Source organism: Henningerozyma blattae, chromosome 4 (genome assembly GCF_000315915.1).
Source record: "Henningerozyma blattae CBS 6284 chromosome 4, complete genome".
Taxonomy (NCBI): domain Eukaryota; kingdom Fungi; phylum Ascomycota; class Saccharomycetes; order Saccharomycetales; family Saccharomycetaceae; genus Henningerozyma; species Henningerozyma blattae.
The window spans coordinates 952,184-965,199 of NC_020188.1; the positions used below are offsets into that span (position 1 = coordinate 952,184).

Genomic DNA, 13,016 nt, shown 5'->3' on the forward strand with positions numbered 1-13,016 from the left:
TACAATATGAGGTGCACGGATTCCGCTTTTTATTTTCTCTAAACCGGATATTCCCAACAAAGAAGACTTAGAAATTTAAATATGATGAGATATTTCTATTGGGGTATGTATTTTTATTTTTTTAAGATATGAAAAATAAGTTTTTAAGATTTGCATCTCTTTTGGTTATGCAAAAATACATATAGATCTATCAAGAATAAAGCTAGAGTTATACAACTTTAACAGCCAAGGCTTTAGATGATGGAATTATCGACACTATGTATAGTCATTGCTTTCTTTTGGTTGTTTTATAGATTATTTTGGTACTTATCAATTCCTCTTTATAAATTAGCTTCCATTTTGAAAATTTCTATACCGTATGATACAAAAGTTTCTATCGATAAAATCAATATAGACTCTATCACAATCCATTGGGAAAATGAACCTTTACCAGTACAACCGAATTCCAATACCTCTACAAAAACAACAAATATATCACATTATTATTTATATTTAAATAATATTCAAATTGCATCCTTTCCAAACAATTCCAATTATTTATATACATGTTGTTCCATCACCGGCTTGAAACCTGCCACAGAATATCGATTGGATTTCGTAACAGTAAACAATTTGGGGTATATTAGCAAACTGCCGCCCATTTATTGTATGACTAAATCCGAGGAATCTATTTCGTCTTCTTCAAATTCCAGTATTAATGATTTAATGAAAAGCGGAGAATGGATTAGAAACCCATTTACTTCAATATCAAAATCAAACTCAAGCTCAAACTCCAATTCTAATTCAAATTCAAATTCAAATCCTGATTCTATATCAAATTCAAATTCTAATTCATTCACAAATTTGAACGCATTAACTACCACTAATAATAATAATATCTTAAACACTAATAGCAATATTACAAAATCAAATAATACAACAGTTTCAATCTTACCTTCAAATTCATCAAACTCCACTACTACATCTTTTAGTACTCCATATTTAACAAGTTTAACCACTTTGAAATCATTGGAAAATTTTTCTATTGACGATTTGAAAACAATCCTAATCTGTGCCCAAGAAGATTTACATGCTGTTTTATCGCAAAAAAAGTCAGTCTATGAAGATTTTAAAGATTCCAAGACTCAATTAGAACAAGAATTGGAAAACTTAAAAGTTCATTGGTCAGATATTTTAGATCTTAGAAAATCATTAAAATCAAACATAAAATCTTTAGAAAATTCAAAATTATCAAATGATTTAAAAATTTCTCATTTTAATAAAAAAATTCAAAATTCCAAAAAAAATATTAATAAAATGGAGACCGATATTGAAAATTGGAATTCTTATCAACAAAATGATTTAAATTTACTTAATTTGAAAACTTCTAAAAGTGAAATTATCAATAATTATCAATTAAAATTAAATGATTTACAGTCACAAATTAAAACAACGAAATCCTCCATTGAGACTTTACAATTGAGATTAAAAGATTTAAATAATTATAATTTGAAGTTTGATTTGATCATTTTAAATCAAATTTTAAAACATTTAAAAAAATCAAAATCATTTGATAAATATAAATTATTAATTCAGATTAATGCCAATACCAACACTCAATTGATAAAAGGGAAAGATTTTAATTTTAATGAAACTTATAGTTCCAAAATTATAAATAATAAGAATTCTTCATTGAAAAAAATCATCAACAAACAAATTGCCAATTATCAATTAATAGAAAAAAATTGGTCTGATGAAAAAAGTAATTATTTAAATCAAATTAATGCCTTGAATAAAAAATTCGATACCTTAAGTAATGCAAATAATAAATTAAGAACTGCTGTATTGATGCAACCTTTACAAATGTCCAATACCAATACCACTAATACAACTATTGTTGTTCCAAACTTAATGAAGTCAAATTCAAGATCAAGATCTAATTCTAGATCAACTACAAAATCTACTTCTAAGAGAAATTCCATTATTGATACTAATTCAAATAACATCTATATGTCAACCAACCAAAATAATTCATATCTATCGAATTCAAATTCCAAATCACCTGTTCGTAATGAGACAGGTTATAATGATTCGAGATCAACTAATCAAAAAAATCAAAATTCAAATAATAAACGTAAAAAATCTCTCAATAAGCGTAAATGTAATAAATCCATAAGTACATCAAAATATACTAATGATGACAGATATACTAATAATGATATTAACAGTAATAATAATAATAATAATAATAATAAAAACAATGGAACCATAAATAACAAACTAAACTCCTCTTCCACAATTGTTGGGCAACAACCATCTTCTGTATCTCAATCAAATCAACCTTCATCTATAGCAATGACTACCCCCTTATTATCATCAACTTCAATGACTACTCCCTCTTCATTACCTCAACAACATCAAGCTTTACTTGAAGCGCAATTACAAAATGGTTCTGTTTTGCCCTACAATTATTTACCAGATCAGTTATTTCAAAGCTCATATCCAAATCAATCAGATCCTTCATCTGCTTTAACTCCACAAAACTCTATTCAAGAATCATTTAATCAATCTAATTTTTCCAGAGGTTTACCAACTGCTTCAATTCCACAAGCTCAAGTGATTCCTTCAAACACTGTTTTCCCATGGTTACTTAATAGTCAGCAAATGAATATCTCAAATAGTTCTACAAATAACATAACCAATAACTCAACTAGTGAGCCTAATTTGGAATATGATAATTCTAATCATTTATTGTCTGGTTTACAAGACATGATCTTAGATGAAACTGATACTCCAGACCAAATTAGTAATTTTTCAAAGGGCTTCACTACTGATCAATTGGATAATTATTGGATTACTAAAAGATCTACATCTAATTCAAATTCTATTATTAATTCTCAATCAAATCCAACATCACATCAAAATTCAAATTCTATTTCTGTAAATAATGAAAACTCTAAAGTGAGCAATAATAGCACTGGTAATACAGCTCATAATATTACACCTACAGTGATGCCAAGAGCATCAAGCCCATTGGCTAATTCATCATTGACTGCCTCTCCTCCACCTCCACACCAACCATTTCTCCAAGAATTTGTTCCACCAAGAGCTAGTTCTCCATTGGCAATGCAGTTTGAATCATTACTAAGATCAGACTCTGCTCCATCAAATTCTCATCAGCATCAGAGTTTGTTGGCAGCAACATTAAATGATTCTATTTTATCTAGCTTCACAGATCCTTTATCTGCCACTCAAAACTCGGATTCTTTTTATAGTCTACCTCCCACTACTAATACTTCTAATGCTGTTGGAACATCAGGGATCAATACAAATGTTGAAGTAATGTCTGCCGCAAATGCTAATAATATTGGAATGGCTAGTAATAGAAATTCCTCCAACCTCTCTAAAAATACTAATCATCCAAACCTATCACCATTTGTTTCGAATGATGGACTACTTCTGGATAGCGGTTCTATGCTGAGCAATAATATTTTGACTCATACTACAACTAATCATTCCACAGGGACAAATAACGGGAATAATGTATTAACACCATCCCAAGTTCAAGTTAATTCTCCAATGTTCAATTCAAATGATATTTGGCAACCAACTACTATGGAAGAAAGTATAGTTGGGGCGAGTACTAATGTAAATGGAACAGGATCGTCAGTGAACAGTCTAAGCACAACACCTCATTCTAATTTCCATGTACGAAACCTGAGTAGTGGTAGTATTGTCACAAGTGTTGGTAAATTAAATGTTAGAGCTCATTCATCACCTTCAAATGTTACAATTGTAGAATATCATGATGAGTCTACTCCTAAGAAGAAACAGCCTTCACAGTTGTTATCGTCTCAGAATACACGATATATTCAAGAAGAATATCAAGATCAAAATGAAACTCAAAGTGATGGTCAAAATACTGATTCCTCTTCGAATAAGCCAGCGGATAATAATGCAACTAGTGGAATGTCCAAACTTTTATCCAAGAGTGGTATGAACCACTTGTTCAAACTTTCTACTCATGACCAATAAGTGTACCAATTATATAAGTCTTTATAATCATATAGATATACATAGTTCTATGTATATGTAATAGATTTGTACCTTTCTTGTAAAGCACTTCGCTTAGGACATTGTATATATATATATATATATATATTCATTTCCTTTCTTAGTTTATCATGAAATGTGTCGCTTAAAATTTGTGACGTTCGCCAGATTTACGCGAGAAAAAAGAAATTCGCGTTTAGAATTTTTCAAATCCTATTATGTTCTTAAGTTGAAATAGGAAAAGTGAACGGTTAGAAATAAAAGAGAGTAAGTGATGTGCTGAATTTTTTGCTAACGTCTAATTTAATTTCCATTAACGTCTAGTCTATATTTTTAAGATTCATCTAAGTTCTACCAAAAATATCTGATATATAGGAAGTACCTCTATCACCTAATTATTCAGCATTACTGTATTATATTCATCCCTTTTGATTTACTCAAACCAAAAAATTAAAAAAAATAGAAATAGATATAAATAAACTTTTAAAGTTTTCTATTTCTCTTTTAATTTATTTACTTCTGACGTAAATCTAAAAAAAATATTCATCACACAATCTATATAGTCACAGATTCAAAAATATGCAAGCAGTGAAAAACTATCGTATTGCATTGTGTGCCTTTGGTACCATAATGTTATTTTTCTTAATTAGATCATCTAGTAATGCATCTTCCACAGTTTCTACGAGTAATAATGCTCACAATTCTATTATTAAACCAGAAATCCCACAAGACTTAGCCCCAAATGTCAATATCTTACCAGTCTCTGCTGAACCAGGTTATATTACCGATGAAGTTACTGACAAGGGTAATTCAGAAGTTGCTGATGCCGTTAAAGAATATGTCAACTCCCAAGTAGCTATAGTCAGCGCTGCTGCTACTACTGATGTTGTTGGTGCTCCTTCTGCTTCTTCTGTTTCTTCATCTTCTAGCTCTAAAAATTCTGGTTCTAAATCTTCTGAATCTGGTGCTCTCTGTACTAAAGATCATCAATATGTAGTTATGATTGATGCTGGCTCTACTGGTTCTCGTGTCCATGTTTATGAATTTGATGTTTGTACTCAACCACCAACTTTAATCCATGAAACTTTTGAAATGTTGAAACCTGGTTTATCATCATTTGATACTGATGCCGTTGGTGCTGCTAAATCTTTGGATCCATTATTAAAAGTTGCCATGGAAACCATTCCAGAATCATTCAGAGGGTGTACTCCAGTTGCTGTTAAAGCCACTGCTGGTTTAAGACTATTAGGTGAAACTAAAGCTACCAAAATTTTGGGAGCAGTTCGTCAACATTTAGAAAAAGATTATCCATTTGCTGTTGTAGAAGGTGAAGGTATCTCTATGATGAGTGGTGATGAAGAAGGTGTTTATGCCTGGATTACTACTAATTACTTATTGGGTAACATTGGTGCTGATGAAAAAATTCCAACTGCAGCTGTTTTTGATTTAGGTGGTGGTTCCACTCAAATTGTTTTTGAACCAACTTTTAAAGGTAATGAAAAATTAATCGATGGTGAACACAAATACGAATTAGAATTTGGTGGTGAATCCTATGATTTATATCAATTCTCTCATTTAGGTTATGGTTTAATGCAAGGTAGAAATAAGGTTAATGCCTTATTAGTAGAAAATGCCATTAAAGAAGGTAAAATTGTTGAAGGTGATGTTGAAAACAAGCATACATTGGTTTCTCCATGTTTACCACCAGGCACTAGTGTATCTAATGAAAAAGTTAAATTGACTAGTGGCAAAGAATATCATATCAACTTCAAAGGTCCTGTTACTGCTGCTGGTCCTCAATGTAGATTCTTAGCTGACAAAGTCTTGAATAAAGATGCTAAATGTTCTCAAAAACCATGTTCATTCAATGGTGTTCATCAACCATCATTGGTCAAGACTTTCAAGGAAACTAATGACCTATACGTCTTCTCATATTTCTATGATAGAACTCGTCCATTAGGTATGCCATTATCCTTTACTTTGAACGAATTGGCTGACCTAGCTAGAATGGTTTGTAATGGTGAAGAAGTTTGGGAAAGTGTCTTTGCTGGTATCGATGGTTCAGTGGAAGAATTACAAAAGGAACCACAATGGTGTTTAGATTTATCTTTCCAAGTTTCATTATTACATACTGGTTACGATATTCCATTACACAGAGAATTAAAAACCGCTCAAACAATCGATAACAATGAAATTGGTTGGTGTCTAGGTGCCTCTCTACCACTTTTGGAAGGTTCCAATTGGAAATGTAGAGTCAACCAATTATAAACTCAAGACATATTTAAACGATAAACATTATATACTTCTCTTTCATATTATTTTTTTTCCCTATGATTTTTTTATTTATATATCCTACATATGTAGATCCATCTCAATCTTGACTTCTATTGTTATTTATATATCTATAGTAACTAATTTAAATTCTCACAAATTGAAGGTTTCCTCAATAATTGAAACTTACGTTTTCCAAATAAGCAATATGCCTAAATCTTACTCCTATGATATAGTGCCCATATCTTCACAATCTTATCAAGATTTGGTATCCCAGAAGTATTAATCTCACATGTAAACTTTATCATATTCTTCCTCTTAAAAACATTTGTATATATATATATATATATATATATAACAAATCTCACATGCTTTGTTCGGTTTTTCGGGTCATTCGGGGCTCGGAAGGTGGATAGCGGATTGCGGATGGTGGATTTCAGTCAGGAGCATTCATGGATAAGATGCCTTTAAGAAGGAGCACGGAAAGCGGAATCACTCACGAGCATGTATAAAAAGAGAGAGTAATGATATCCCAAGGAATCCTTCAATTTCCTAGAAGAATAAAAAAGGTATTGCTTAGAAATCAATTCGACTAATCTTACGTACTATACACGTTTGAATATTGAGAAAACAACATTTGCTAAATTATTATTTCATATACCACATCACGGCTTTCATCAGAAGACGTCTATCGCCCCCTTTTACTTTACCATAGTAATCAATATCTAAATTATATTTCAAATTGATATTGTTTTTATTTTTTTTTTATCTTTTTTTTTTCTTTTTGCATCTTCCAAACCAATAAGTAAAATTCGTTTAGTGGAACTTTAATCAGATTAGTAATAGAAGATTTCCACAAATCTATACATAAGCAGATCTTAGTAATGTCAGTAAAGAGGAGTTTTGAGATCAACCCTAATACTTCAACAAATGAAGATCCCAAGAAATTATCTAGAGTAGGTGATTCTGAAATGGAGGTTGCTTGGACCAGTTGTGAAAAGGACAGAGGTTTTGATCATCATACGGTTAGAGAAGAATCTGAATACGAAGGTTGTATTGAACTATCAAAGAAAAGTAGAAATATGACTAGAAACGGTACCCCTGTAGGTGATCCTGTAGCTTCGAGAGCCTCATCAAAATCTCATTATAAATTTGCCTCACATGCCTATGGAGTCCGTATGTTATCTAAGGATCTTTCCAATACCAAGATAGATTTACAAGTAGAGAATATTATGATAGTCAATAAACAAGATGATCTTTCTTTAGTTTATTTGGCAAGAGAATTAGTTCAATGGTTATTGACCAATTATAATAAATTGAATGTATATGTTCAAGACAATTTACAAAATTCTAAACATTTTGATGCTCAATCAATTGCCAAAGATAGTCAATGTAAAGAAAGTAGAATTAAATATTGGGATTTAGATTTTTTAGATCAAAACGTTGGGTTTTTCGATCTAATTATTACATTAGGTGGTGATGGTACAGTCTTGTTTGTTTCATCTATTTTCCAAACACATGTTCCACCAGTATTACCATTTGCTTTAGGATCATTAGGATTTTTAACTAATTTCCAATTTGAATATTTCAAAGAAGATTTACCTTTAATATTAAATCAAAAGATCAAGACCAATTTAAGAATGAGATTGGAATGTAAAGTGTTTAGAAGACAAGAACCTATTTTAAACCCAAGAACAGGTAAAAAAATTTGTATAAATGAATTAGAATCTGAACACCATGTTTTAAATGAATTAACAATTGATAGAGGTATTAGTCCATTTATTTCCATGTTGGAAGTATATGGTGATAAATCCTTATTGACAGTAGCACAAGCTGATGGGTTGATTGTGGCTACCCCCACAGGGTCTACTGCATATTCTTTAAGTGCAGGTGGTTCATTAGTATATCCAAGTGTTAATGCCATCTCTGTGACCCCAATTTGTCCTCATACTTTAAGTTTTAGACCTATTATTTTGCCTGATAGTATGAATATTAGAGTTAAAGTGTCTGCGAAATCAAGAGGTACTGCATGGGCAGCATTTGATGGTAAAAATAGAGTGGAATTAAGGCCTGGAGATTATATATTAATATCGGCCAGTCCCTATGCATTCCCCACTTTGGAAGCTACTTCTACTGAATTTATTGATAGTATCAGTAGATCATTGAATTGGAATGTTAGAGAACAACAGAAATCTTTTAGTAACGTGTTGTGTAAAAAGAATTTGGAGCAATTTGAAAATGTTCAATTACAAGATAAAGAAGAATCGGTAGAAGAAGTGGAAGTGGATAATAGATTGGAGAATTCAGCCACTAAGGGGATTGAGATGGTTCAAATCGATGAGCCACGCAATGACGGTTTGTGAATTGAGGTAACTAAACGTGATTTGAAACGTACGGGGCTTATCTGTAGGGGGGGGGGGGGGGAGCGGCCCGTGAACTAGTACTGCCAAGATACCTGTTACTACCAACAGTTGTATAAGCTTTTTTTTTTTTTGAAATATTTAGGAACGCGAATCCACAAATATACTACACTTGGTAAAATATTTCAAAATTGACATTCCATTAACAATTTAAGTATATGATATGTAAAAAAAAAAAATTATATTTTTTTTGTTGTTGTATACATTTCCTGTTTCTATATATTTACGTAAATATCCTCTCGACGTGAAGCCAATGCGTAAAGAAATTGAAGTTTCTCGAGCAAGATTCACGAAATTGATCGATATTCGACGTTCTAAGAAATGGCTTGACCTTTGTTAAGATGTTTAAATTAATTTTAAAATTAGAAAACTAGCAAACTCTGCGGGTTTGTCTGTGTTAAATTGTGATGGAAAAGTGCCTATTTCGTGATCGTGATCGCGAAAAAGTTGGCAAAAAATCGATCTGGGATTAGCCGATTAGGAAGGAGTGGCTGGTTGGAGGCAGACAATTTGTTTCTAAAAGTGGAGATTTAATTATATGAGAGAGATGCGAAATATTAAAATAGCTTGGTTGGAAACATTTTCGTGACATCATTGGTATCATGATAGTAATATTCGAGAGAGAAAAAAAAAAATTGCTAGTCAATTTAAATGGGAAAAGTTTTATATATAAACGAGCGTAGAAGTTGAGAAGGGGAGTGCAATTGGAGCTTGTTGTTTTTTCTTTCTCCCAAGATTCAACAAACCAAAAATACAAATATACAATACAAAATATGTTATTACAAACTTTAATACTGGGGACGTTATTCCTAGTTCAACAAATCCAAGCAGATTCTTCAGTGATCAAATGTGATGCTGAAAATAAATGTCCCGAAGATACACCATGTTGTTCCTCGGGTGGTGAATGTGGTACTGGTGTGTACTGTTTAGGTAGTTGTAACCCAGCTTTTTCGTTCAATATTGAAGCATGTATGCCCATGTCTATATTTGAAGACTCTAGATTCACATTTAATAATAATTATTCATCAAAAGTTTTGGATTCCAATACGTATTTGGGAGATGCTAGTAAAGCTGATTGGACATACACTGGGTATTTGGTGGATTATCCCGATGAAGATAGTATGATTTTGGCAATGCCCAAGGACACTACTGGTACCGTGTTGTCGTCTACAAGATATCTGTGGTATGGTAAAGTTAGTGCGAGATTAAAGTCGTCGCATTTGGCCGGTGTTGTCACTGCATTTATTTTATATTCTCAAGTGGAAGATGAAATCGATATGGAATTTATTGGGTCTGCATTGAATGTTGTTGAGACGAATCATTTCTGGCAAGGTGTTTTGAACCATACGTTATATGGGAATATCACAGTGAACAATTCGTTTGATGATTTCCATACATACGAGATGGATTGGCAAGAAGATTACATCAGTTGGTCTGTGGATGGTCAAGTTGAAAGAACGATGTTCAAGAATGAGACATATAATGAGACGACCGGGGTTTATCAATTCCCACAAACGCCAGCCAGAATCCAAGTGTCTATTTGGCCCGGTGGTGATGCGTCGCAACCACAAGGTGTTATTGAATGGGCCGGTGGTGCTATTGATTGGGATTCTAGTGATATCAAGGACAATGGGTATTATTATATGGTGTTGAATGAGTTGAATGTTACTACGGCGAATGTTCCTGATGGCACTGTTCAGAATGGTACCAAGGCGTATGTTTACACATCTGAGGATTCATTTTTACAAAAGGATGTTGCGATTGTGGATAAGCAGGTGTATTTGGCATCTGAGAAGGATTCTGGGTTGGATCCAAACAATAGTACATCGAGTTCGAGCAGTTTGTCCAAATCTAGTTCAAGCTCACGCAGCTCAAGCAGCTCAAGCAGCTCACACAGCTCAAGCAGCTCACACAGCTCAAGCAGCTCAAGCAGCTCAAGCAGCTCACGCAGCTCACACAGCTCACGCAGCTCAAGCACACATAGTTCCAGCACGTTAGGTGCCCATGCGTTTTCCAACAGCACAAACAGCTCAAGTGTAAGTTTCAGCAACGAAACTTCAACGAGTATCTATACCGGTGTTGATATCAACACGTTAACCAAGACCAGTTCGTCTTCCAATGGATTGTCACCTGAACAATCGACTGGGTTCATCCAAAACATGAAAACCACTGGCCAAAGCAGATTGAGTGCCGGAGACGGGTTTGCGCTGATGCGTAACAACGGGATTTTGAAAGTGGTGTTAGCCGCGCTTTGGTACATCATCTGATTGGGCCCCCTCACATACATAGATAATTCGCATATATATTCGCATACATAAGGACATACAGTTAATTGAAACGTTTATTGAAGAATGTTTATTGAAGAATGTTTATTGAAAAATGTTTATTGAAAAATGTTGGTTAAAAAATGTTAGTTACAGATATAAATAAAGAATGAGACGGGCGGTGTGCCCTAATAAATAAGTGTGTGCGTGCGTATGTGCGTGCGTGTGTGCATGCGCGCATGCGCGCACGGCAAATGTATATATACAAGACGTCTATTCCCTGGCAGCCTTGGCCATGTAGGCTACGATGTCATCTCTATCCTTTTGTTTCTTCAACCCACCAAAGGCCATCTTGGTGCCCGGTATGTATTTCTTTGGGTTTTCCAAGTAGGCCTTCATATTTTCTTCGTCCCAAGCGACATCGGCCTTGATGTTGGCGTCGGTATAAGAGTAACCTGCCATGGTCCCGGAATGTCTTTCAAAGACACCGTGCAAGTTTGGACCGACCTTGTGAGGGCCGCCCTTTTCTATGGTATGACATTGTTGACATCTAGTTTTGAATAGGTTGGCACCTTTTTTGGCGGAACCACCTTTGCTTTCTTTACCTTCTTTAGCCATTGTGAAAAGTGATACGAGTTGTGAGTGTTGGTGCTGAGCGTTGACCGTTGAGTGTTGACCGTTGAGTGTTGACCGTTGAGTGTTGACCGTTGACCGTTGACCGTTGACCGTTGACCGTTGACCGTTGCGTTTGTTTGAGAAGCAACTGGAAAAGCAAAATCAAAATCAAACTCCAAAAGTGCCAATGTCAATGCCAATGCCCATGCCAATGTATAGGAATATCGTAGGCTTTATATAGCAGAAAGGATTACTACAATAAGCACGCGGATCGTTCGGGGATGACGGAGAGGATACATCGGGCGGGTAACGGGTGGCGAATCGGGTGCGGGGGAATGCGGGACAGATCGGGTATAAAAAGCTGGGAGGCAGCCAGCACAGGGAGAAGGAGAGGCCAAGTAACAGAAAAAGCAAGCCGCACGGAATCGCACAGACCACACAAGATGCAACAAGAAGTAAAGGCTTACCTATTGGATATCGAGGGCACCGTATGTCCGATAAGCTTTGTCCACAAGCAGTTGTTCCCCTATTTCTCCAGCCGCCTGGGGCACGTGATCGCAACGCATTTCGGCACTGGTGATGAAATAGACGCCGTGTTGCAACAGTTCCCGGCTGTGGAATCAGCCACCGTGTTGCAAGACTACATTGCAGATCTTGTGGCACGTGACGTCAAGGACGCCACGTTGAAATCTTTGCAAGGGATTGTATGGGCCGAAGGATATTCGTCGGGCGAGATTGAATCGCCTGTGTATTCGGATGCCATCCGTCTGATCAAAGAGACCCGTGTACCTGTGTACATCTATTCCAGCGGGAGTGTAGCCGCCCAGAAGCAGATGTTCGGGCATGTCAAAGAGGCAGGCGACCTGTGTCCACAGCTGCGCGGCTATTTCGACATTCCCTCTGCGGGTCCCAAGATGGAGGCTTCTTCGTACAAGAAGATAGTTGCGGAACTGGGAGTCGAGGCAAAGAGTGTGCTGTTTCTCAGCGACAATCCCCGTGAGTTGCATGCGGCACGTGCAGCAGGACTGGCCACGGGGTTAGCCTTAAGACCGGGGAATGGTCCGGTCTCGGCAGCCGACCAGGCCGAGTTCACCGGATACACAGACTTCTCGGAGTTAAAGTAGCGAGGGTGTGTATATATAGTGTCCCATTATGTAGGTGCATGTATATCATTATCAACACGGTCTCCCCTGTAATCTGTATGCGGCACAGTATGCGGCACCCTTGCACCGGTCGAGTGACACATTTGCATTCCCAGTGGCCTGCCTTTCTTTCAGTCCCTATCGCCACTCTATCGCCACCCTATCGCCACCCTATCGCGTCACGTGGTCGCCGGCCTCGGCTCAGCTGCACCCCGAAACGGCGGGTGCGCTTGCGGCATTACTAATTGATCGCCCGTGCCAGACATTCAGTG

At 35.6% G+C, this 13,016-nt stretch overlaps 6 protein-coding genes across 6 annotated transcripts; 5 read left to right on the forward strand and 1 right to left on the reverse strand.

The window, feature by feature from the left end:
• Positions 1–237: 237 nt before the first annotated feature.
• Positions 238–4,014, forward strand: GTA1 (Gta1p; the record flags this gene model as incomplete). Its single annotated transcript, XM_004180354.1, has 1 exon — positions 238–4,014. The coding sequence occupies one exon, from the start codon at positions 238–240 to the stop codon at positions 4,012–4,014; it is 3,777 nt and encodes a 1,258-aa protein (XP_004180402.1).
• A 597-nt stretch (positions 4,015–4,611) lies between these two features.
• On the forward strand, positions 4,612–6,300 carry GDA1 (guanosine diphosphatase; the record flags this gene model as incomplete). The annotated part of the gene is made up of 1 exon (XM_004180355.1): positions 4,612–6,300. The coding sequence occupies one exon, from the start codon at positions 4,612–4,614 to the stop codon at positions 6,298–6,300; it is 1,689 nt and encodes a 562-aa protein (XP_004180403.1).
• An 887-nt stretch (positions 6,301–7,187) lies between these two features.
• On the forward strand, positions 7,188–8,666 carry YEF1 (NADH/NAD(+) kinase; the record flags this gene model as incomplete). Its single annotated transcript, XM_004180356.1, has 1 exon — positions 7,188–8,666. The coding sequence occupies one exon, from the start codon at positions 7,188–7,190 to the stop codon at positions 8,664–8,666; it is 1,479 nt and encodes a 492-aa protein (XP_004180404.1).
• Positions 8,667–9,496: 830 nt separating this feature from the next.
• Positions 9,497–10,990, forward strand: UTR2 (chitin transglycosylase UTR2; the record flags this gene model as incomplete). The annotated part of the gene is made up of 1 exon (XM_004180357.1): positions 9,497–10,990. The coding sequence occupies one exon, from the start codon at positions 9,497–9,499 to the stop codon at positions 10,988–10,990; it is 1,494 nt and encodes a 497-aa protein (XP_004180405.1).
• Positions 10,991–11,260: 270 nt separating this feature from the next.
• Positions 11,261–11,605, reverse strand: CYC7 (cytochrome c; the record flags this gene model as incomplete). The annotated part of the gene is made up of 1 exon (XM_004180358.1): positions 11,261–11,605. The coding sequence occupies one exon, from the start codon at positions 11,603–11,605 to the stop codon at positions 11,261–11,263; it is 345 nt and encodes a 114-aa protein (XP_004180406.1).
• A 440-nt stretch (positions 11,606–12,045) lies between these two features.
• On the forward strand, positions 12,046–12,726 carry UTR4 (putative acireductone synthase UTR4; the record flags this gene model as incomplete). The annotated part of the gene is made up of 1 exon (XM_004180359.1): positions 12,046–12,726. One exon carries the CDS (start codon positions 12,046–12,048, stop codon positions 12,724–12,726), a length of 681 nt encoding a protein of 226 aa, XP_004180407.1.
• Between the last annotated feature and the right edge of the window lie 290 nt (positions 12,727–13,016).